This window comes from Prionailurus bengalensis, chromosome D4, assembly GCF_016509475.1.
Source record: "Prionailurus bengalensis isolate Pbe53 chromosome D4, Fcat_Pben_1.1_paternal_pri, whole genome shotgun sequence".
Taxonomy (NCBI): domain Eukaryota; kingdom Metazoa; phylum Chordata; class Mammalia; order Carnivora; family Felidae; genus Prionailurus; species Prionailurus bengalensis.
Genome location: NC_057359.1, coordinates 484,833 through 510,884, shown reverse-complemented (window position 1 = coordinate 510,884; position 26,052 = coordinate 484,833). Strand labels below are relative to the sequence as shown.

The 26,052-nt window shown below is 39.3% G+C and overlaps 1 protein-coding gene across 5 annotated transcripts in view; it reads right to left on the bottom strand.

The window, feature by feature from the left end:
• The window catches only part of LOC122474716 (centromere protein P), a 231,176-nt gene that overhangs the window by 189,280 nt on the left and 15,844 nt on the right, over positions 1–26,052 (bottom strand). For 4 of the 5 annotated variants that reach the window (XM_043565783.1, XM_043565784.1, XM_043565785.1 and 1 more), the window contains exons 2-4: positions 21,039–21,220; positions 19,399–19,487; positions 7,235–7,323 (exon numbers count right to left, since the gene is read on the bottom strand). In XM_043565783.1, the coding sequence (XP_043421718.1) occupies positions 7,235–7,323; positions 19,399–19,487; positions 21,039–21,220 (360 nt within the window). The remainder of the gene's footprint in view (positions 1–7,234; positions 7,324–19,398; positions 19,488–21,038; positions 21,221–26,052) is intronic. The other variant, XM_043565788.1, reaches the window with a different exon arrangement.

Below are 26,052 nucleotides of genomic sequence, written 5' to 3'. Positions count from 1 at the left end.
GCTCTATTCATAATCACCAAAACCTGGAAATCACCCAAATGTCCTCTGACGGGTAAAAGGGTAAACACACTAGTACCAGTACACGGAATACTACTCAAGAAATGAAAAAACGGGTGAATCTCAGTTCATTTACTTTAGCTAAGTAAAGAGGCCAGTCTCTATGGAATTTCATTTATTTCACATTTTGTAAGAGGCAAAACCCTAGTGATCAGAGCAGGTTTTGCCAGGGGTCGAAGGGTGGGGGAAAGGTGTGACTATAAAGGAAGAATATGCAGGATTTCTGTGGTGAAGGAGCTGTTCAATATCATCGTGGTGGCAAGCACACAGAAACCATTCAATCTGAATAACACAGAAGGAAAAACCGAAAAAAGATTACAGAGCCTCATAGACATGTGAGACAATGCCAAAAGCTTTTACATTCATACAATTGGAGGTCCAGAAGCAAAGGAGAAATATATATATATTTATGTAATATATAATAAACATAGCAAAAAATTAAATTACAATGGAATATTTTTTAAAGTATTCAAATAGGGTTGCCTGACTGGTTCAGTTGATAGATCATGTGACCCTTGATCTCAGGGTCATGAGTTCAAGCCCCAAATTGGGGATAGAGTTTACTTAATTAAAAAAATTTAAAATATTCAAATCATCCAGAAAATGCATGAAAAGCAAACAGAAGAACAATGAAACAGACAAATAACTAAATGGGTAGACCTCAATCAAAAAATATCAATGATTACATTAAATGTAAATGATTCATAGATCTAAACATAAAAGGTAAAAGTATAAATTTTTTTTTAATTTTGATGAAAATCTTCATGACCTGAGGTTAAAAAAAAGTCACAGACATCATATCAAAAACATATAAAAGAAAAAAAAGATTACCTGGCCTCTTAAAATAAACAAATTTTGCTCTTTGAAAGATACTGTTATGAAAATGAAAAGACAAGGGGTGCCTGGCTGGCTCGGAAGAGCATGTGACTCTTGATCCCAGGGGTTGTGAGTTTAAGCCCCACACTGGATGTAGGGATCACTTAAAAATAAATTCTTAAATAAGAAAAAAAAAAGGAGGGAAAGAAAATGAAAAGACAAGTTACAGAATGGGAGAAAATATTTGAAAATTGAATATATGACAAAGGACTTGTACAGAGAATACATAAAGAACTCTCAAAACAACAGTAAGGAAACAATCCAATGAAGCCATGAGTGGAAGACATAAACATAAACTTCACCAAAGAGGATGAACAGACAGCAATAAAGCACATGTAAAGATGCTCACAGTATCAACCATCAGGAAAATGAGATGCACTACACTCCCACTAGAATGGCTAAAATCAAATATACACGAACAGCACATGATGGAGAGCATGTAGAGAAACCAGAACTCTCATACATCGCTGGTGTGAATGCAAAATAGCACAAACCTCTGGGAAAACATCTTGGCTGTTCGCTTTTTTTTTTTTTTTTAATGTTTGTTTACTTATTTTGGGTATAAAAGAGAGGGAGAGAGGGAAGGACACAGAGACAGGGAGAGAGAGAAGCCCAAGCAGGTTCTGCACCCAGCACATAGGGCCCGACATGGGGATTGATCCCATGACAGTGAGATCATGACCTGAGCCCAAAGCCAATAGTAGAATGCTCAAATGATTGAGCCACCCAGGCACCCCTAGGCCAATTCATATAAACTAAAATGTAGGGGTGCCTGGGTGGCTTAATCAGTTAAGAATCTGACTTTGGGTGCGCCTGGGTGGCTCAGTCGGTTAGGCGTCCGACTTCGGCTCAGGTTGTGATCTCGCAGTCCGTGAGTTTGAGCCCCGGGTTGGGCTCTGTGCTGACAGCTCAGAGCCTGGAGCCTGTTTCAGATTCTGTGTCTCCCTCTCTCTGACCCTCCCCCGTTCATGCTCTGTCTCTCTCTGTCTCAAAAATAAATAAACATTAAAAAAAAAAAATTAAAACAAACAAAAAAAAGAATCCGACTTTGGTTCAGGTCATGTTCTCACCATTTGTGAGTTCTAGCTCCACATTGGGCTTTGCACTAACAGTGCAGAGCCTGCTTGGGATTCTCTATCTTGCTCTCTCTCTGCCCCTCCCCTACTCACACTTTCTCTCTCAAGATAAATACTTTAAATATATATACAAATGTATATAATATATATGGTATATGTTTATTATATAAATTTAAGAATATGTTTATGTATAAATATATATTTATAACATATTTATATTTATTATAAATATATAAGTATGCTTTAAATATATTTATATATAATTTTAATAAATATATATTTGTTATATATACATGAAGAAAGCATGTGTGCACACACCAACATGAGCAGGGGAGAGGCAGACAGAGAGAATCCCAAGCAGACTCCACACTGTCAGCACAACGCCCAATGCAGGGCTTGAACTCAAGAACCATGAGATCATGACCTGAGCCAAAACCAAGAGTGAGACCCATAACCAACTGAGCCACCCAGGTGCTCCTAAAGTCTTTATTTTTAAAAAGACAGGAAAATGTAAAAAGACACAGAACTTTCACAAATGACAAGTACTGTCCATGAAATTGCAAATTTAGTAGAGGGGGGTTTAAAAGCAGATTAGTCAGGGGCGCCTGGGTGGCGCAGTCGGTTAAGCGTCCGACTTCAGCCAGGTCACGATCTCGCGGTCCGTGAGTTCGAGCCCCGCGTCGGGCTCTGGGCTGATGGCTCAGAGCCTGGAGCCTGTTTCCGATTCTGTGTCTCCCTCTCTCTCTGCCCCTCCCCCGTTCATGCTCTGTCTCTCTCTGTCCCAAAAATAAATAAACGTTGAAAAAAAAATTTTTTTAAAAAAAAAAATAAAAATAAAAATAAAAGCAGATTAGTCAGAAAATGAAGAAATAATTGCTGAACTGAAATACAGATCTGAGGAATAATCAGGAATAAGCACAAAGATACAAAGAAATAGAAAGTATAAAGAAAGGGTAAAACAGATATAGAAGGTGAACAGAGAGCATGTCCCCAACTCTGGAATGAGAATCAGAGAAAATAATGGAAAGAGCTCTGATTCTACTAAGGATGTAAACAGCTGCAGAGAAGACCATCCACATGGTATCATCAAACAAATCTGGATCTATAAAATCATAACATTTCTTGAGTCTATTAGAGACCCAAAGCCACAAGGCAACCAATAAATTTTTCTTCCTCAAAGCAAAGACATGACACAAACTGTTCGCTCCTGGGTCAACTTAGGAGGAAAGCAGTCCCTATTCAAGTGGGTAACAAGAAATCAGCTAAAATTTCATAAATTCTTTTTTTGTTGTTAAGTTTTTTCCTGTTTTTTTCTTTTCTTTTCTGTTTTTTTTTTTTTTTTTTTGATATAGAAAAAGAGAGGGAGAGAGAGAGAGAGAGAGAGAGAGAGAGCGAGCGAGCATGTGCATGCAGGGGAAGGGCAGAGAGAGAGAATCCGAAGCAGGCTCTACGCCACTGGCATAGAGCCCCATGTGGAGCTTGAAATCACGAACTGTGAGATTATGACCTGAGCCGAAATCAAGAGTTGGATGCTCAACCAACTGAGACAACCAGGTGCCCCAAATTTTGACAAATTCTTAACAACAAATACGGGATAGAGTGTCATTTTGGAACAGGTTGGAACCCCAGACACAAAGGGACACCACCAGAAAAACCAGGGTCATGTCAGAGAGAGCTCCCTGCCTCTGGCACAGGCACTGCCAGGAACAAAGTGAAGCCAGCATTCTTCTTTGATGGAAACCAAAAACCCTGAAATGCTGAAAAAAGGGCAACAAAGCAATGGAAGAAAAAATCTCTTGCTTCCAAGGGAGGAGCACAAGTCAAACTCATCTAATGTTGGGAGATGGACAGAAAACACTCCTGTTACCAAGACAAAGATCCACTGCTTCAGGAAGAGGGCAAAAACCCCACTCCATGGGAGGGGCAGGAAACCCACTGGGCCCAGGATCCTACACTAACACCAAGCATTCATCTGATAACCCTGCAAGAGGAACATGGAAGTCTCTCCTGGCCAAGACCAACCCCAGACCCAGGCGGGCTTTGGCTCTACTGGGCAGGAGGAGCAGGAACACTGGGGAGCCCAACCCCTGAGGTGCAGGTACACAGGACTGCCCAATACTGAGGATGGACCCTGAAAACAGAGAACTCCCGTTGTGCCCACCACAAGCCTGGCACCAAGTAATAAGCATCAACAACTACTACTGGGGAGCGTCAAGCACATGGAGAAAGGTTCCCCTTAGAAAGGCAGAAAGCTGAGTGGATCTGGAACACAGAGAAGAAGCCTCCAGCTCCCAAAACCACATTCTAAGCATAAGGAAAAACAGACCTTGAATTTGAGTTCACAGATGGAAGAATCTGAAACCTATGGTGAGGTGGTGATTTGAAGCCTACTGATGACGGAAACAGTAAAAATCCCAAACCAGCTCAACTGCTGACCACTCTGAATTGACGCCACACGACTAGCATGATAAACGTACTCATTTCTGAGCATAAATACTATTTGCTTCAGTCTCTGTTTTTCCACAACGAATCACTAAAAAAAAAAAAAAAATGATGACATACAAAAATTCATGAAAAAAGACCCCAGAAGTAGCAGAATCAGGCTCCAAGATGATACAGATGTTGGCACTATGAGACAGGGACATTAAAATAACCGTGATTAAAAGTCACAGAGACAGAAATACGAATGGAGGGGAAGATGGGAAGCTACTGTTTAATGCACAAAGAGTTTCAGTTTTAAAACATGAAAAGTGTCATGACATAGATGGTGGTGGGGCGCCTCGGGGTAGGTAGGTTGAGCTTCCGACTCTTGATTTCGGCTCACGTCACGATCCCGCAGTTTGTGAGTTTGAGTCCCGTGCTGGGCTCTGAGTGGGCTCTGTGCTGACAGCTTGGAGCCTGGAGCCTGCTTTGGATTCTATGTCTTCCTCTCTCTGTCCCTCCCCCACTTGCACTCTGTCTCTCTCTCCCTCTCAAAAGTAAACATCAAAAAAAAAAAAAAAAAAAGATAGATGGTGGTGCACCTAAGCTAAATACGTCATGTATGTATTTAATACTATAACTGAACCCTTAAAAAGGATTAAGAAGGTAAGTTTTATGGTATATGTATTTTATCACAATAAAAAAAATGAGGGAAAAAAGAGCTAGTACAAAGATATATGAAAGAGTCTTGAATCTTGAAGGTAGTGGTTTCATGAAGCTACAGAGGTGATAAAATTGCATAGAACAAACAAGTGATTGTAAAACCGATAAAATCTGAAAAGGCTCTGTGAATTTTACTAATGTCAATTTTCTGGATGTGAAGAGTATACTCTGTAACATGTTATCATTGTCAGAGGCTGAATGAAGGGTATGTAGAATCTCCTTGGATACTGGTTTTGTTTTGTTTTTTACAATTTTCTGTGAATTACAATTATTTCAAAATTAAAACTTTAAAAATATGTGTAACAGATGAAATAAGATTAGCAAAATATCAATAATTGTTGATGCCTAATGTGTAGCTGCAGGTTAATTATTCTATTATTTTTACATATATATGAAAACTTCCAAAGTAACACACTAAAGAGAAAAATAGCCATAATTAATAAATTAAAAGATCTAATGGAAAAAGTTGTACAAATGCATTAACAAATGGGGACTTTCAGTAGACAGAAAAATTAAGGGTCAAATTGAAAATGCCAGAGGTAAAAAAACATGACATTAGAAGTGAAGAATTCCTTCAAAGGGCTCACTGGTAGGTGGGACTTCAGCTGAGGAAAGAATCTGTGAACTTGAAGATAGGATAACAGAAATTATCCAAACTAAAATGCAAAGAAAAAACAAAGAGTAAAAGACATAGAAGCACCCAATCCCTGAGGTGATATACCAAATGGCTTAATACATGTGCAATTAGCACTGCAAGAGAAGCACAGAAAACAGATTTGAAAAGATGTGGATGGGAATTTTCACACTAACACACCTTAGAAATAATACTGTCAAACTGGGGAAAAACAAAATTAAGAGAAAGGTTTGAAGGCAGCCCCAGCCCCCAAATTAACCCTTACAGCAGACTTCTTGTCAGGACCCACGTGATCCAGAAGAGACTAAAGAACATCTTCAATGATGTCGGAGAAGAGCGGCCACCCCAGTTGTCAGTGGTCAACAATATATTCCTGGTCTCCCTCCCACACAGTTGTTCCCCGTCCAATCTCTGTCTAGGTAGGACCCTCTCTCCACCACAAGGTCCACTTCTAGTCCCTCCTCCAATCTCCTGAAGTTCAAGGCTTTAACTTCTACCCACTGGCAGAAAACTCTGGGGCTCTATCTCCTGCCTCCAACTCTTCTGAGCTGCCTACTTCCTATTTTTACTGCTGTGCTTCACAGATACTCAACATGTCCAACCTGAAGTCACAACCTCACCTACCATGATTCTCTTTCAACTTTCTCTATCTCAACAAATGCAATCACCATCAAGGACTCCTGATCCCTCCCATTCGGCCAATAATTGTGCTTCCTAAATATTCCCCAAATCCAAACCCATCCAGCACTCTACCTCAGCTACCATTATGCTAGTCCAACCTACAAATGTCTTCGGCATTTTCATAGGCTAATCACTGACCAAGCTGTACCTGCTACTATCCGCCGTCAATCCCTTCTCCCTGTGGCATCCACAATAGTTCTTTCTAGGATGTCACACACTCTCCAGGCTCTGCTTTAGTAGCTTTATGCTGGTCTCCGGACGATGATCAAACTCCTCGTACCAAACTCCATGTAGTGTGGACCTTACGTACTTGACAGCCTCATCTCAGAACACACTCTCCGGCTCACACCCTGCTCTTGTCAGTTGCTCACAGACGGCATGCTTCCTCTTTGCATAGTGCCTATGTACAACTACTCTGTCTAGGACCTCTTTGTTAGGTTACACCTACACATTATTCAGATGTCAGCTCAATTTTCAGGAAATGATTCCATGTTCTTCTTAAAAGTCAAATTCCTGATGTATGCTTCAACAGGCATTAAGTAACTCTCCTCTGTAGCACTGAGCGCAACCACAATTTTAGATTTATTTCCATAATTAACTTAGGAGTTCACCAATAGGCTATAACCTCCATGAGTATCAAAGATTGTATCTGTTCTTCCTCACATTTTAAAGCCTAGCACATAGTTAAAAAAAAAAAAAAGAGAGTAAACTTAAAACTGTAGAGTGAAAACAACGCCTAAAAAAATAAAAATTTGTAATATCTTACCTAGACACAAATTCACTTAATTCTGAATATTCGGTGGGCTCCATTATTATGTTGAGGTCAGTAATAACAGAAGATAAACTCTCCTTATTCTAAAATTTAAAAAAAGTTTATACATCAGATCACAGTAAACATTTAAATAAAATAAAGAGACAAAAATTATTTTAAAAAATACAAAATGAAATACCACCAAGCAATAGGAAAAGGTAATTTTAAAAAGCCACAACAGGAAAAAAAAGCAAATATAATCACACAAAAAACTTGATATTTTTTAAACTTTATTTCTGAGAGAGAGAGAGAGAGAGAGAGAGAGAGAGAGAGAGTGAGAGAGAAAGCGAGCACATAGATGGGGGAGAGGCAGAGAGAGAGAGAGGGAGAGAATCCTAAGTGGGCTCCACAGGGGGCTCGATCACATGACTGTGAGATCATGACCTGAGCCGAACTCAAAGAGGCGAACTCGGACGCTCAACCAAGCCACCCAGGCGTGCCAGAAACTCAAAATATTTATATTAAAAAATGACTTTATAACTAAAAGTGAAAGAATAACCTGGCAAAAAATTTTTACAATAAATATGACAAGGAGAAATGAAAACTGAAAAGAAAAATGTGAAAGATATGAATTAAAAACTGAAATGTATTAGACAATTAACATGGAAAAAAGTATTCACTCTCACTAGTAAAAAGACAAATGTAAATTAAACCAATGAGATAATACTTTTACCTATGAAATCATTTTGACAATACATACTTTAAAATACACATATTCTCGGGGCACCTGGGTGGCTCAGTCAGTTGGGTGACTAACTTCAGCTCAGGTCATGATCTCATGGTCTGTGAGTTCGAGCCCTGCATCGGGCTCTATGCTAACAGCTCAGGACCTGGAGCCTGCTTCAGATTCTTTGTCTCCCTCTCTCTCTGCCCCTCCCCCACTCACACACTCTCTCTCAAAAATGAATAAATGTTCAAAAAAATTTTTTTCAATACACATATTCTCTATACCAGCAGTATGACTTCAAGAATCTATCCTAAAACAGTAAGAAATGAAGACAAAGACTTATGGCTACCTATTACAAAAACATATTTTGATCTGTAAACTCGGGTTTTCTCCTTTACTCTAGTAAATTTTGCTCTATTATATAGTTGCCTATCATTTTTCTTTCACTTGTTTTTGCAAAAAGCATATATTGATTTGTGGTCTTCCAGATTGTTCTTTCACTTGCTCTTACAGGTGATTTTCCTCAAGAGTGCCCTCCATATTCACCTCCTGGTTACTTCAAATATAGTTCTCAGCACTATAATTACTTTCTTTTTTCTTTCTTTCTCTCAGTTCTCTTTCCTCTTATTCAATTTTCTATAAATGCTTCATTTGACAGAGCAGGTTTTATATAGTGTGTTCTTGTATTTATTTCCTGGACTAATTCTTTCAAAGTGAACTTATCCCCATTTTCTTATTAATTCATCTCATGACAGTACGTTTGCATATGTCCTAAATGAAGATAATAAAACATGGCACCATATTTGTGCTCTATTCTGGGACTACTACGTGTTCACAGGAGTAGATCTAACAATTTCTAATATTTCCTAAGAAAACAGTGAGTGGTTACTTCTTGACACTTCCCCATTTATCTAGGCACTATCTGATGTGTCTCTGTATTTTGAGCTGCTGGAGAAATGGATATTGAGGGCTTATAATCTCTGTTTAGTTTTTTAGCTGCCTGAGGATACAGTGGGAATTGTTAGGAGCAAAGGATCTCAACAGATATTTCTTCAAAGACATACAAATGGGCAGAAAGCACATGAAATAATGGCCAGCATCATTAGTCATCACCTGGTCATTCCATTTGACCCAACAATTCTATTGTTAGACATACACCTAAGAAAAATGAAAACATATGCCTACTTATAAGCTTACACACGAATGTTTACAGTAACATTAACAGTAGTAAAAAGATGAAAATAGCCCAAATGCCCATCACCTAATAAATGAGTAACTAAATTTGATATATTCATACAATGGAATATATTCAATCAAAAAAAGGAAATGAAGTAATGATACCTGCTATATGCACAAACCTTGAAAATACTATCTTGAGTGAAAGGAGCCAGTCAAAAAGATCACATATTACATGATTCCATTTCAACAACTACACTGTTGTGTAGGTCTGGGCAGAAGAAGAGGGACTGAGGGATGATAAAAAGGGGTTTCCTTTTGAGGTGATAAAAATGTTCAAAAATTGATGTGGTGATGGTTGTACAACTCTGAATATACTAAAATTTACTGTATATTTTAAATGGATGAATTATTTGATATGTGAATTATTATCTCATTTGACCGGTTTTAAATTTTTTAAAAAACCTCAGAGGCACATCTTGTCTTTTGCTTGAATATGTGTGGGTGTGTGTTGGATTTTGGCCTTTCACCCATTAGGAAAGGCAAATAAACCTTACCTCACTATAGAGCCTATGATTTACAGGCCCCTCCTTATTTATTTATATCAAGATTTATATCAAGAGTTGTATGCTTAACAGACTGAGCCACCCGGGCACCCCAGATGTCTTTTTTAGTGTTTTTGTTTCCTTCAGATAAATACCCAGAAGTGGAATTGCTGGGTCATGTGGTAATTCTGTTTTTAATTTTCGAAGGAATTCCATAGTCTTTTCTATAATGACTGTACAAATTTACATTTCTACCAATAGTCAATAATACACAAGAGTTCCCCTTCCTCCACATCCTGGACAATACTTATTTCTTGTCCTTTTTATAATAGCCATCCTAATAGGGGTTAGGTGATATTTCATTGTGGTTTTGATTTCTGTTCTCTGATTTTTTTCATGTACCTGTTTGGCAATCTGTATGTCTTTTTGAAAAAATGTCCATTCAGATCCTCTGCCCATTTTTAAACAAATTGTTTGGTTATTTTGCAATTGAGTTATAGCAGGTCTTTATATATACTGGAGATGAACCCCATCAGATATAGGATTTGGAAATATCTTCTCCTATTCCAAGGGTTAACTTTTCATTCTGCTGATGGTTTCCTTTGCTATAGGGAAATTTTTTAGTTTTATGTAGTCACATTTCTTGATTTTTGCTTTTGTTGCTTTTGCTTTTTGGTATCAAACAAAAAAATCAACACTGGGACATATCAAGGAGTTTACTGCCTATGTTTTCTTCTAGGATACTTATGGTTTCTGGTCTTACATTCAAGCATTTAGTCCATTTTGGGTTAATTTTTTGTGTATGGTGTAAGAGGTTCAGTTTCATTCTTTTACATGTGGCTCTCCACGTTTCTGAACACCATTTAGTGAACAGACAGTCCTTTCCCCATTGTATATTCTTGACTATCATAAATTAACTTACCACATATGTGTGGGTTTAGTTCCAGGTTCTCAATTCAGTTCCATTAATCTTTATATGCCAATACCATATTGTTTTAATTACTATAGCTTTTGTAATACAACTTGAAGTCAGGAATCACGATGCCTCCAGGTTTTTTCCTTTCGTAAGAGTCAACTGTCTATTAGGGATCTTTGGCGGTTCCATACACATTTTAGAATTCTATTTTCTATTTCTGCGAAACCTGCCGTAGGACTTTTGATAGGGATTGTAGTTGAATCTGTAGATTCTTTTCAGTACTGTGGACATTTAAAAAATATTAACTCTTCTAATCCATGAGCACAGAATATCTATCCATTTATTTGTGCCTTCAATTTCTCTTGTCAATGTCTTATTGTTTACAATGACCAGGTTTTTGACCTCCTGTAGGTATTTCAATCTTTTTGAGGTAATTAAATAATTTCTCTTATAGTGCATTATTAGTGTACAGAAAAAGAACAGATTTTTGTATATTGATGTTGTATCTTGCAGCTTTACTGAATTCATTTATAAGTTCTAATAATTTCTTGGTGGGTTCTTTTTTTAATTTTTTTTTTTTTTTTTTTTTTTTAAGGATGGATGAAGGCTTTGCTCCTGTAGAGTTGATTTGTTTTTTTCTTTTTTTTTTTTTTTTTTTAATTTTTTTTTTCAACGTTTATTTATTTTTGGGACAGAGAGAGACAGAGCATGAACGGGGGAGGGGCAGAGAGAGAGGGAGACACAGAATCGGAAACAGGCTCCAGGCTCTGAGCCATCAGCCCAGAGCCTGACGCGGGGCTCGAACTCACGGACCGCGAGATCGTGACCTGGCTGAAGTCGGACGCTTAACCGACTGCGCCACCCAGGCGCCCCTTTAATTTTTTTTTTTTTAACGTTACTTTATTTTTAGGACAGAGAGAGACAGAGCATGAACGGGGGAGGGGCAGAGAGAGAGGGAGACACAGAATCAGAAACAGGCTCCAGGCTCCGAGCCATCAGCCCAGAGCCTGACGCGGGGCTCGAACTCACGGACCGCGAGATCGTGACCTGGCTGAAGTCGGACGCTTAACCGACTGCGCCACCCAGGCGCCCCTCTTGGTGGATTCTTTAGGGTTATCTAGATTTATTTTTAAGTTCATTCTCGCTTGCTTGCTTGCTTGCAATAATCTTCACATGGGTCTTGAACTCATGTCCCTGAGATCAAGAGTTGCACATTCCTCTGACTGAGGCAGCCAGGCACCCCTGATTAGGGTTTTCTATATAGAATATCATGTCATCTGCAAATAGTGATAGTTTTACTTCTTCCTTTCCAATGTGAATGCCTTTTATTTCTTCTTTTTCCCTAATTGCTCTGGGTAGGACTTCCAATACTATGCTAAATAAAAGTGGCAAGGGTAAAAAAACCCTGTTCCTCATCTTAGAGGAAATTCTTTCATCTCTTCACCATTGAGTATAATGTGGGATGGTCATAAATTGCCTTTATTAGGTTGCTCCCTCTATACCTATTTCTTGGGCATTAATATAAAAAAAGGGATGTTGAGGGGCGCCTGGGTGGCTTAGTTGGTTGGGCATCTGACTTCAGTTCAGGTCATGATCTCACAGGTCGTGACTTTGAGCCCTGCGTCAGGCTCTGTGCTGACAGCTCAGAGCCTGGAGCTGCTTCGAAATCTGTGACTCCCTCTCTCTCTGACCCTCCCCCACTCATGCTCTGTCTCTCTCTGTCAAAAAAATAAACATTAAAAAAAAAAAAGGGGATGAATTTTTCTCATATACTTTCCCTGCATCTATTGAGATGATCATATGATTTTTATCCTTCATTTCGTTAACGTGATATATCACAGTAATTGCTGCAAATGTTAAACCACTCCTGCACTCCTGGATTTAATCCCACTTGATCAAGGTGTATATTCCTCTTACTGTATTGTTAAATTTAGTCTGTTAATATTTTGTTGAGGGTTTTTGCATCTATGTTCATTGGCAATATTGGCATGTAATTTTCTTTTCTTGTGGTGTCCTTGTCTGGTTTTGGTATCAGGGTAACACAGGCCTCTAAAGTGAATGTATGGGTCTTCTTTCTTCTATATTTTTGTATTAGAGAAGGATTGGTATTAAGTCTTCTTTGAATGTTGGGTAGAATTCTCTAGTGAAGCTATTTGGTCCTAGATTTTTGTTTGCTGGAAGGTTTTCAATTACTGATTTAATCTTACTAGTAACCAGTCTCTTCAGATTTCTTCTTGGGTCAGTCTTGGAAGGCTGTATAAGTCTCTAGGAATTGATTCATGTCTTTTAGGTTGTCCAATATGTTAGCATACAATTGTATTCTTACTATCTTTCCTAGTTTTGTGATATCAACTGCAATGTCTCTTTCACTTCTGATTTTCAGTTCCCTCTCTTTTTTCTTGGTGAGTCTAGCTAAAGGTTTGCCTATAATTGTTTACCTTTCAAAGAAAACAGCTCTTGGTTTCACTGGTCTTTTCTACTGCCTTTTCAGATTCTATTTCACTTATTTCTGCTCTGAGCTTTGTTATTTCCTTCCGACTTTGGGCTCTATTTGTTTTTGTTTTCTAGTTCACTGAGGTGTTAAGACAGGTTTTTTGAAATTTTTCTTGTTCCTTGAGGTATACATTTATAGCTATGAACTTCCCTTTTAGAACTGCTCTTGCTGCATCCCAGAACTTCAGTATATTTTTATTTTCCTTTGTCATGAGGTATTTCATTATTTCTCATTTAATTTCTTCATTAACCTGTCAATATTTTAGTAGCATGTTATTTAATCTCCACATGTTTGTGCATTTTCCAGTTTTCTTCTTGCAACTGTCGTCAGAAAAGATGCTTGATATTAATCTTCTTAAACTGTCAAGACTTGTCTTGTGGCCAAACACATGATCTATCCTGGAGAATGGTACATGTGCACTTGAGAAGACTGTATTTTCTTGTTTGTGAATGGAATGCTCTGTATGTATATGTTAAGTGCATCTGGTCTAACCTGTCATTTAAAGCCCATGTTTCCTTATTGATTTTCTGCCTGGATGACCTATCCATTGATGTAGGGTATTAAGGTCTACTACCATTACTGTACTGCTGTCCATTTCTCCCATTAGGTCTTTAAGTATTTGTTATATATTTAGGTGCTCCTATTTTTGGGTGCACAGATATTTATAAATGTTATATTCTCACGTTGTATCAACCAACCCCTTTGTTGTTACATAATGCTCTGCTTTGTCTCTAATGATAGTCTTTGTTTAAAAGTCTATTTTGTCTAGGGGTGTCTGGGTGGCTCAGTTGGTTAAGCACTTCAGCTCAGGTCATGATCTCATGGTCTGTGAGTTTGAGACCTACCTCAGATTCTGTGTCTCCTCTCTCTCTCTCTGCCCCTCCCCCCCTCACATTCTTTCTCTCTCAAAAATAAATATTTTTTAAGTCTATTTTGTCTAACCGAAGTATAGCTACCCCAGCTTTCTTTTGGTTTCCATTTACATGGAGTATCTTTTCCCATCCATCCCTCCACTTTCAGTGTGTTTGTCCTTATGTTTGAAGTGAGTCTCTTGTAGGCAATGTATAGATGGGTCTTGGTTTTTTTTTTTTTAATCCATTCAGCCACTCTATGGTTTCGATTAGAGGATTTAGTTACTTTACATTTAAAGTATTAATTTTGTATGTGCTTATTGTCATTTGTTATTTCCTGGCTGTTTCATATTTCCTCTGTTCTTCTTCTGCTACTCTTTTTTTGTGGCTTATTGACTTTCTTTAATGGTACACTTAGATCCCTTTCCCATTATCTTTTGTGTATCTACTGTAAGTTTTGGTTTGTAGTTACCATGACACTTACATATAACTTGTATTCGTAACAGTCTACTTTAGGGGCACCTGGGTGGCTCAGTTGGTTGGGCGTCCGACTTCAACTCAGGTCATGATCTCGCAGTTTGTGAATTTGGGCCCGCATCGGACTCTGTGCTGACAGCTCAAAGCCTTGAGCCTGCTTTGGATTCTGTGTCTCCCTCTTTCTCTGCCCCTCCCCCACTCATGCTCTGGCTCTGTCTCTCTCTCTCAAAAATAAATAAACATGAAAAATAAATTTTTAATTTCCCTACTAAGGAATCATTTTGTTCATTACATCGGGTTTCAGGAAGAGTAGTCACAAAAACCTACTTAGCCATTTTTCCTACAAACTGACACCCATCTGATTTATTATGTTTTATGGAGTATGAATATGGGCACATGTTAATTCTGATATTCTTATGACACCAGACAGAAACTCTGGAGAATGGAACTGTATATTCCAATCACTGCTGACAATAACAGCTGTGCCAACATGGGTAATCATTCAAACTCCCTTGAGGTATTTCCCTACAAAATAAGGGCATTGAGCTTAATAGTCATAGTGACCTTATAAGGTCACTTATGGTTCTTACCTTCTATTACTATGATTTTATTATAACAATACTAAGTACAGTAGTTTTATTATTTAGGTTACTTTTCAATTTTCTGATGGTTAAATATCTCCCTCTAGTGGAAATTTTGTTTAAAAACTGTTTAAGAATTCTTGGGGCGCCTGGGTGGCTCAGTCGGTTGAGCGTCCGACTTCAGCTCAGGTCACGATCTCACGGTTCGTGAGTTCGAGCCCCGCATCAGGCTCTGGGCTGATGGCTCAGAGCCTGGAGCCTGCTTCTGATTCTGTGTCTCCCTCTCTCTCTGCCCCTCCCCCATTCATGCTCTGTCTCTCTCTGTCTCAAAAATAAATAAACATTAAAAAATGTTTAAGAATTCAGAAGACTGCTGTGTCTTCACCATTTTCTTCCCTACAAGTCTCAACTATAAAAATCTGAACACATAAAATGGTAAAACCATTTTAGAAGGCAATGTGGTACCATCAATCAGAATTTACATGTACATCTCCTGTGAGAGCAGGTCTACTACTCTAAAGGCATATTTACACAAGTAGGCCTAGAATATATGAGGCTTTACCATTAAGTAATAAAAAGTTTTTTTAAAAATTCTCATCAGTTCATTACATTAGAATTTTAACAAAGAAATATAGTCTGTTGTTCCCTACTTCTCCTACATACGACTCATTCCTAAAATCTTCCTTTTTCGGGAGTTGTTTGAGACTACTTGCAACATCTTACTTAGTAGTCTGGTCCTCAAGAAAAATCATAAAATTGGTAAGGCACAGAGAGAAACCAAGTGTTGGTAACATAACCAGGGAGAGTCTGCAGCAAATTAAGTAAAATTGAGCAGTTCAAAAATTCCTGCTATTTTGGGGCGCCTGGGTGGCTCAGCCAGTTAAGCATCCAACTTCAGCTCAGGTCATGACCTCACGGTTCGTGAGCTCGAGCCCCACATTGGGCTCTGCGCTGACAGTGCGGAGCCTGCTTTGGATTCTCTCTCTCTCTCCTTCTTTCTCTTCCCCTCCCCCACTTGCACACACGCATGCTCTCTCTCTCAAAATAAACTTAAAAAAAAAAACCCTACTATTCTGAAATGTAAACAATGACAACTTGTATCTCTTTAGAGATTCAGCAGTTCCTGTGTATCTTTGTCTACCAAATGTCAACTGTCCTCTCCTTAGATTTTTCCTCCCTGCATTCCCTAAAGCATATGGGACAGAAACTACTGGTAGTTCCCAAAACTTGTACTTCTTTCTAACACCAATATTTCACTGGTCTCACAGCCATGCATAACAAAGACTGAATATCCAGTCTCTCCTGCAGTAGGTTACCGGCCAACAGAATGTAGGTAATAATGATGTATGTTACTTCTAGAAAGTATCTTTCAACAGAAAAGGTAAGCCCTTGGTTGCCCATTCCCCATCCCAACACCTGAAATGCTCAAATCATCACCATACCATGATTTGGAAGCCACAAGGCTAATGGCAGAGCCTGATACTCATAAGGCCACCATGTGGCTCTTGAAAGCTTACCTTACAATTTTGTTTAAGCAACAGAGAAACTTCTAGTACTTGTAGTACTTTGATCCACCTTTATTAAGTTTTCTGTCATATGTAGCTCAACTAATTCCAATTGATTCAGCATGTGAGCTAACAGTACACATTTAAGTCATTAGTAAATGCTCACAAAATTTTCAATCATGCTTTGGTACTATGGGATGATCATAATATGAAGCTAAAAGTACTGCTGAGCTTAATATTAAGACATATTACGTTAATAATGGCAAAGCTCAATGCCATTATTGACATTATGTATGGGCTGGTGCCACCACAGCCTAGTAGAAGGCGGGAACATGGCCACTGCAGCAGGGCCCACGTGGCTCCAGTCTTGTCTATACTGCCTAATACAGCCACCCAGGACCAGCAAGCCAAACAACTAAGGGAGTTACCCAGCGCCGGTTCATGCTGAGAATGCCTCTGGTCAGGCAGCAGCCATTCTTCAGAAGCACATCATGGCCTAAAAAAATATCTCCAAACTGTGATGTCATCCTTGATCTGACTCATAATGGGATCAAACTACCATTGGTATTTTCCTTCAGAGGCTTAAGGGACCAAAAAATGCAACTAAAACAAAAAGGAATTAAAAAAACTGCAGTCTATTTTATCTCTTAAGCCACAGCCCCATTAATGAACAGGCCAAACAGTCTTTGGGGACAAGCCATTCTGGAATGTACAGCTCCACTCAGCAGCTGGTTCACCTCAAATTCTAAGGAGGAAACTTCTCTTTTCAGTTGGACTTATGGACAAGCTCCCAGGATGAGCCTAATTTTGCCAACAATCTTGCTACTCTCCGTATAAACAATAACAGAAATAGCCTGAATGACCCCAAAGCTACTAGGACGCTCCTGGGCAGTGTATACACTGCTATTACAGATTTCTTAGACACAGAGATGGACCTGGGGCCTGACTCCACCAACCTGACATGGACTGTAGGCCTGGTCCATTAATGGAGGCCAGGATGCAAGTGAGCATGTGGAATATCACTACTCTGAATTTAGGATCACATTAGCTCCAAACAGAAAAAATTCAGGGGCCCCTGGATGGCTCAGTCAGCTGAGCACCCAACTCTTGATTTTGGCTCAGGTCATGATCTCACAGTTCGTTAGATTGAGCCCTGAACTGGGCTCTGTGCTGACAGTGGGGAGCCTGCGTGGGATTCTCTCACTCCCTCTCTGCCCCTGCCCAACTCGTGGTCATGTTCTCTTTCTCAAAAATAAATTTAAAAACTTACTTAAAAAAAGAGAGAGAGAGAATTCAGTTGGCATGACTGTACAACCTTTTGCAATAGGATAACACCCAGGTGTTCCTGGGCACCCAAAAGAGAAGGAAGCATGGGGTCCTGGCACAGCCTTTCCATCCCAAGTGAGACCAATCCATTTGTATCCACATTCTGTTTTAGTCTTTGGCAGATAATCTTTGAGGTTATGCAACACAAAAATATCATCTTGGTGACCCTGTACGTTCCTAAGGCCTGGTGACAACCTGGAAAAGTTTACCTCCCCTAAGGCCACTCATCACCCATGCCCTGACTGTGCCATATCCTGCTCAACCAGCCCTGGCAATGACATACCGTGAATGTCCTTAATTACCTCGGCAGTGTTTCAGGGGGAATACTCTGAAGTGGGAGTGAGGTGGGAGCTCTGTCATCAGATAAGGGGCCCAGACATGCTTCAGCCTTTTCTCCGCCTGGTGGGACCAGAGGCAGCAACCAGGGATATGGACTGCAAAGACTTCTCGAGAAGCAAAACCTCTCACCCAGACAACTGGAGCAGGCACTCCTGAGTAGTTGGAGGTCACTATCTGACACTTTAAGGAAGCAGGGTCCTGATTATCTGACATCAGTCCTTGTTCTATACGAAAGGGGAAAACTTGGGGCTGTTTCTGTGCTTGAGGACAATGATCAGGAGTCTTGGTAGATAACCATGAATATAAGCAGCAACTTGTCCATGTGACTTGGGTTGTCATACCTGGGCTGCACCTGCTTTACCAATGAGTTGAGCCAAGACAGCCTGTCCACCCTTCCCCATTCACCTCCTTTACACATACTCCACGTAGGCCCAGTTCACAAAACTAACTAGTTGAACTGTTTTCTGCTATCAAAGTTTGTGCCCAGGCCTGGTCAATTCTTGAAATTACGCCTGGATCCCACTCTTCTTGGACCCATACTTTGAAGGTATCTGAACCTTGCTCTGCCCAACCCTGGCCATATGCTGCACACTATCATTCTGTCTACTTCCTGATTTTATGTGAAAGTCTTAGCCAAAAGTATCTTCCTCTTGTGTCATGTCTTAGCAGTCCAATATAACTTGCTGGCATAACCATAAAACACCTTGGAGTCTAATTCTCCAGCCCTGAGCTTTCAGATGGCTGTGGTTCCAAATGACTACAACCTCAGGAGAGGTCCTGAACAAGGACACCCCAATCAGCTGCTCCCAAATCCCTGATCCACAGAAAATGGGTGAGGTAAACAGTTTTTTGTTGTTTCAAGCCATTAAATTTGGGGGATATTTGTTAAGCAACAGCAGATAACTAATAAGTAATAGATGGCTGGTATATCAGCCGACTAACGAAGGCATCCAGAACTATTCCCCTGACCTTGGGGCTTGCTCTGAGGGATGAGGAGGATCTTGCTATCTGCCTTCCAATAAAGCCCATATATGCTCAGCAACAACCCTCTCATATGCAGTTGTCAGGGTGTTTATACTGTAAAAATTTTTCTGACATGGTATCACTTTGCACAAATGTACTACAAGAGGGCCCTGGTTCATGAATTCCTCCTTAGTTCAGCCATTGCTGAAGGCTGTGGTATGGGAATTGCTTAATCACAGCAGCAGAATCTCTGTTAGCACAACATACTCCTTCATTTACCTGGATTTCCAGAATCTGAAATTCAAGTTGAAATGTAATCATGTGGCAATTTCCTGATAACCTGTGTCTCTGCAGAACTTTCTTTATACCTGTAAATCAGAAAAAAAAAATATTTTATTTGCAAATAAGTTTCCACCAAATACCTCTTATTTTTGTGAACAATTTTATAACATGTGGATATACATGTGAGGTTGTATGTTAGCATTTACATTGCAAAATCTAGAAAGATATGCACCAAACTGATTTACCTTTGCAAAGATGAACTAAAGATAACTTGTACTTTCTACATCTTAATTATACCAAAGATTATGGTAAGAAATAAAACATGCTAGTATAACTCTACACAAGTTTGAATCATAACTGATAGTGTTTTCCCCCAACATTATATGACTCTAGTTAAAAAGAGTACATGGAATCTACCTATTTGGTTGTGTTACCTTACAAAACTTTATACTTAAATGTGTAAGTGCATTTTGCTAAGTATACAACTCAATATTTTTTTCACATGAGTTTCCCATCTAACTTCCACTGAGATCAAGATACAGAAATGTTAAAATATGCCATAAAGTGCCCTTATGCCCTTCCCCAGGCTACTCGTCCCCCAAGAGATAACCACTATTTTCACTTTAACATCATCTAATCTTGCTAACAAAGGTATTTTTAGAAGAGCACAACTCCACAATGATAAAGAAGAAAAAGGAGAGTAACCTAATTTTGGAAGCTGGAAATCAGATGGATGAGCTAGATATCACACAGAACAGTTGAACTAAGCTGGCAGATCCAAGAAAATTAAAACCTAAGCCAGCAATGGGGGAAGCACTGTATTAAGCCCATTCAAAAGCCTTCTGAATAGGCTGCACCAAGTACTTCTACAACGAGGTCAACATAGGAAGACGCAAAATGGGAAGACTAAGATTTCTGCATTAGCAAGACTTATACCTGGCCTAACCTCTTGTTTTCCATCTCTTCCTTTCAAATACCTCAAGTACTTAGATTCTATCACCCATTTCTTATGTATTTCAGACTTCTGCTGAAGTGTGCTACCCAAGACCCTCTGAGGACCAACTCAATGTCTTCCTTGTCATGAGGCTTATTTCAGTGGAAAGTCAGAAAGCATTTCCAAAAGTGATTCTTCCTTTAAAGGATGATACTCTTGCCCAAAGTTCCCCACATCCAAAGCACAGCTGAATTAACATCCCTTTATAAGTGAGTGCATCACAGACCCTTGACAATAGAACTCAATCACCTGGACCAGAAACCCTCCTCTGGAAAATGGTCCAGCTCCTGAAACATTTACCTTGGCCACAGGCCAAGTAGTAGAGCACTTTAGATGAGGCAGCTCTCATGCCAGCAGTGAATAACTCTGAAGATTTGCAAATTAATCATGCTATTGTTCTTTCACTTACTTGACTATTAAAATACTTAATGACAAAGCCTGTGTCTTCTTTAACACCTACCTAAGGCAGCTTTAAAAGAGTATTATGCACACTGTGATGTTCAAAAGACACCTGACAAAACAAGTTTACCACACCACATAGTCAAATAGTTACCTCATAGGATCTTAATTCAATGACATGACAACCAATCTCTTACGTGTAATGAGGTAAACTTCAACATCACTTCCAAATTAAAATGCTTACTCTTTTCTGTATTCTCAGTGCTTGTTACGTCCTCCGTTTTCATGGAGTAATTTATTATATTGATGCCAGTAAGTGTGCTTAGAAAAAGAAGTTCTGATTCTAAATGTCCAAGATGACCTCTCAGATCTTTTGAAGCGGCCCATTCTCCAGAATCTGACTGATGTATTTCTTGAAGGGATTTTCTAAAAAGCAAATATAACAAATAATTACTCCACTGAAGAAACCAACAAGTGCTTTATCTCATAACCAAAAATTTCTTCAAACCATTTCATAATTTTTTTTTTCAACGTTTTTTATTTATTTTTGGGACAGAGAGAGACAGAGCATGAACGGGGGAGGGGTAGAGAGAGAGGGAGACACAGAATCGGAAACAGGCTCCAGGCTCTGAGCCATCAGCCCAGAGCCTGAAGCGGGGCTCGAACTCACGGACCACGAGATCGTGACCTGGCTGAAGTCGGACGCTTAACCGACTGCGCCACCGAGGCGCCCCTCTTCAAACCATTTCTATTTTGTCTTTCTTACTTTCTTCCCACTAAAAGTACCTAAGATTTTTCTCAAAATCAATATGGCTACTAACACTGTAATCTTTAATCTCAAATTAAAACAAAACTAATTAAATTATACTACCATATTTCTACCTATTACAAACAATTATAAACTATAACAAGAGTACTTTGCAACATGAAAATGTCTGTTTATAATGGAATGTTTAAAATACTCCAAAGTAAATACCTGATATCCCAAGACATCTCAAATTATTTTTGTAAATGTCATTAAGTAACAAAGAAATGTTGGCTGGCTAGCTTTAACTTCTAAAACAAGTAAAGTAGGGGCACCTGGGTGGCTCAGTCGGTTGAGTGGCCGACTTCAACTCAGGTCAGGATCTCACAGCTCATGAGTTCAAGCCCCGTGCTGGGCTCTGTGCTGACAGCTCAGAACCTGGAACCTGCCTCCGATTCTGTGTCTCCCTCTCTCTCTGCCCCTAACCCAGTCACATTCTGTCTCTGTCTCTCTCAAAAGTAAATAAACATTAAAAAAAAATTTTTTTTAAAACAAGTAAAGTATCACAGAGCATTTTATAGTAAGAAAGAGAGTCTCAGGAAATCTAAGAATAAGGGTGGGGGGAGGGGAATTCCAAAGGAATAATAGCATAATCTCTTTAAACAATACTGTAATCATTCTTCACTGAGAACGCAAAACTCTATTTTCCTTGAAAAAGAGTAAAATTTCAGCTAATGATCACACTGAATGTTATTTTACTTTCTGTCATCCTTTACTGCCCTCGTGTTCTGCTACGTTCTACACTGCTGACTTCTGCCATAGTAAGACATCCTTCCTCAGATGGTGGAGCATGATTATCATGATTCTCATCTGACATGTTGGGCACTCCACTGTTCCTGCTGCTTGCCTCCAACTACAGAAGAAGCCCTACCACTCCTGCTCTTGCTGATCTAAATACCGTTCTCTCATTCTAGAGAAAAACTCAGTGATCAATCTCAACTCTTCTACATCAGTAATTCCTAAATCATACCTCCAATCATACATTTCTTCTTCTTGCACAGTAGACTTAGCTTGTTGACCCAATAAATGTTTTTGTATTAAATTAGCTTGTCTACCATATTTCCCTACTTCTGAGTTACTGATAAAATCTGTCTCTTGATATCTCAGGCTATCTTTGGAGTTATCCTTGGCTCTGTTAATCCTTCACATCTGGATTTACTGCCATACTTTCTGCTCCTTCACATAGCTATCCCTCCTTTTCTATTCCTGATTCTACTACATTAACCTGCACTCTTATGACCTTATGCCAGGTCTATAGGAAATAACCTAACTCTGTATTCTTTACACTGGAGATCTAATGCTTGTAGAAAGGGTGAAAATATCTTTTAAATTTCTGTCTTAATGTTAATTGAAAATATTTAAGTATATTCTCTATCACCTGAGAGACTACCACAAGCTCTTTTGTATTGGCTATAATTAAGTGATAAAAAAACTAAACTGAGAATGCTAATGAAAGCAAGAAGGAATCTTCATATATAAATGATAAATTCCTGTTATGCAAATACCAAATATCACAGAAAACTACGAATGAAAACTTTATGGTGTTTCCAACAGAGCAAACTGATAAAAGAACTAAATCATCACACTGAAAACTAGATATGCAGAATTCAAAAAAGAACCTGTGGCTGAGAAAGGAGAGAATGGGAAGTTATTGTTTAATGGGTACAGAGTATCACTTTGGGGTGAGGAAAAAGTGGTGATGGCGGCATGACAACATAAAAGTACTTAATCCAATTGAACTACATACTTAAAAAAGGCTAAAATGGTTAAATCCTATGTATATTTTACCATACACCTAAAAGAGAAAACCTGCATATTCTCATTCATAGCAGTGATTTACTTTGAGCAAAATATCATTAGTCTATTTCAATTACCAACATGAGTTTCAATGATCTGGGATTATACATTTTTACTGGCTTTGCACTACATTACTTGTTACTTTGTCTTAGGAGCGTAATTTATGTTGGTCAAAATTAGAGTTCCACAAGAAGCTTCTTTATTTAAAGTTTATTTATTTTGAGAGAGAAGAGAGAGACCGCGAGTGAGCAGGGGAGGGGCAGAGAGAGGAGAGAGAGAATCCAAAGCAGGCTCTGCAATGTCAGCGTGAAGTCAGACATGGGGCTTGAACTCACAGACCATGAGATCATGACCTGAGCTGAAACCAACAGTCAGATGCGTAACCTACTGAGCCACCCAGGCACCCCAGGAAACTTCTTTGTCTTAAAACAAATCTATAAGAGGTGTGCCTGGGTAGCTCAGTGGGTTACGCATTTGACTCTTGATCTTGGCTCAGGTCATGATCTCAAGGTCTGTGGGATCAAGCGCTGCGCTGGTCTCTGCACTGTCAGTGTGACCCTGCTCGGGATTCTCTCTCTCTGCCCCTCCCCCACACAAACCCATCTGCGAGCTCTCTCTCAAAATGAACTTTAAAAAATAAAACAGATCTACAAGAGACCTGATTTCAAAAGTCAATGATCTAGGATTCTGGGAAGCTGGTGGCGTAGGAAGCAGCCACCTACACAATAACCGCATTGGCAGAATCTGATGAAACTTTTTTAAAACTGTGAATTCTGCTGAAGGCTTACAACTTCCAGGGGAAGGCTTGGAGTTAACTGTGGTCAGTTTGGGGCAATTTCAGGTCTCAGCACAGTAATAGCTATGTATCCCCCACTCCAACAATAGGCAGACAGCTGTGTACACGTTCCTAAAGCAGACTGCACACACTTCAGAAAAGTAAGAGTAGGCAAAAAAAGACTGTCCACAAACGCTGAGTGGCTGTGCTGATTGCTGCTTCTGACAAAAGAGGTGCAAAGAGACAGACAGCCAGTGTTGCACCAGCTCCCACTATTACAAGCCCTGCTCCTCTGGCTGAAGGGAGCTCCAGGAGACTTAAAGAGCCACGACTCTTTTCTTCCCCATTATTTTTGGCTTATCTCATTTAAAGAGCCACACCTTAAAGATTAAGACATTCAAAATCAACTTGAATGTATGGGAAAAACTGGAAAGTGAATACAGTGCCCAAGGAAAGGCTCAGAAAAGACATAAGACAGAAAGTTTGCACCTCAGGCTTATCTTCAACACACAGCCTACAAAATAATAAAACTAAAAAAAATAAACAAGGGCACCTGGGTGGCTCGGTCGGTGAAGTGTCCAACTCTTGACCTCCGTCAGTGAGATCCAGCCCCATGTTGGGCTCTGCACTGACAGCATGGAGCCTGCCTGGAATTCTCTCTCCCTCTCTCTCTGCCCCTCCCCCACCTGCATAGATGCACACGCTCCCTCAAAATAAACATTTTAAAAGAGAGAGAGAAATGGAAATCCTAAAATAATAAATAAAAAAGGGGGGCAGCCTGGGTGGCTCAGTTGGTTAAGCATCCAACTTCCTGGTTTGGCTCAGATCATGATCTCAAAGCCTTGTGAGTCGAAGCTCCACGTTGGGTTCTGCACTGGCAGCACAGAGCTTGCTTGGGATTCTCTGTCTCCTCTCTCTCTGCCCCTCCCCTACTCACACTATCTCTCTCTCAAAAATAAATGAATAAACATTAAAAAAAAAAAAAAGAAACCAAAAAGGAATTCTGGAGCTCAAAGATACAATAACTGAAATGAAAAATTCACTAGAGGGATTCAAAGGCATATTTGAGCAGGCAGAATGATCAGTGAACCTGAAGATAAGACAATGGACATTACTGAGGCTGAGGTGCAGAAAGAAAAAAGACTGAAAAAAGGAACAAAGCATAAAGGATTTGTGGGACACCCTCAAAAGGACCAACATACGCATCATGAGAGTCCGAGGAGAAAGAGGCAGACAGAATATCTGAAGAAATAATGACTAAAAACTCCACAAATTTCATGAAAGACATGAATATGAAAATACAAGATACTCAGCAAACTCAAAGAGACTCCCACCAAGATATAATCAAATTTATAAAACCCAAGCATAAAGATGAACCTTGAAAGCAACAAAAGAGAAGCAAACCACCACATTCAAGGGTTTCTCAATAAAATATGAGATTTCTCATTAGAAATTTTGGACACCAGAAGACAGGGGGCCTATACAGTCCAGGTGCTAAAAGGAAAAACTGAACCAACAATCCTATGTATACCTCATCATTGTGCTTTGTTTTACTGTGCTTCCCAAATATTCCAAGTTATACTGAAGGTTTGTGGCAACCCTGTGTTGAGCAAGTCTATTAGTGCCATCTTTTCCAAGAGTATTGGCTCACTTTGTGTCTCTGAATCATATTTTGGAAATTCTCACAATATCTCAAACTTTTTCAGTATTATTACATTTGTTATGGTGATCTGTGATCAGTGAATATGATTCACTGAAAGCCCAGATGATGGTGAGCATTTTTAGCAAAGAAGTACTTTTTAATTAAGGTATAAAACATTTTCTTCAGACATAACGACATTGCACACTTAACAGACTACAGTGGAGTATAAACCTAACTTT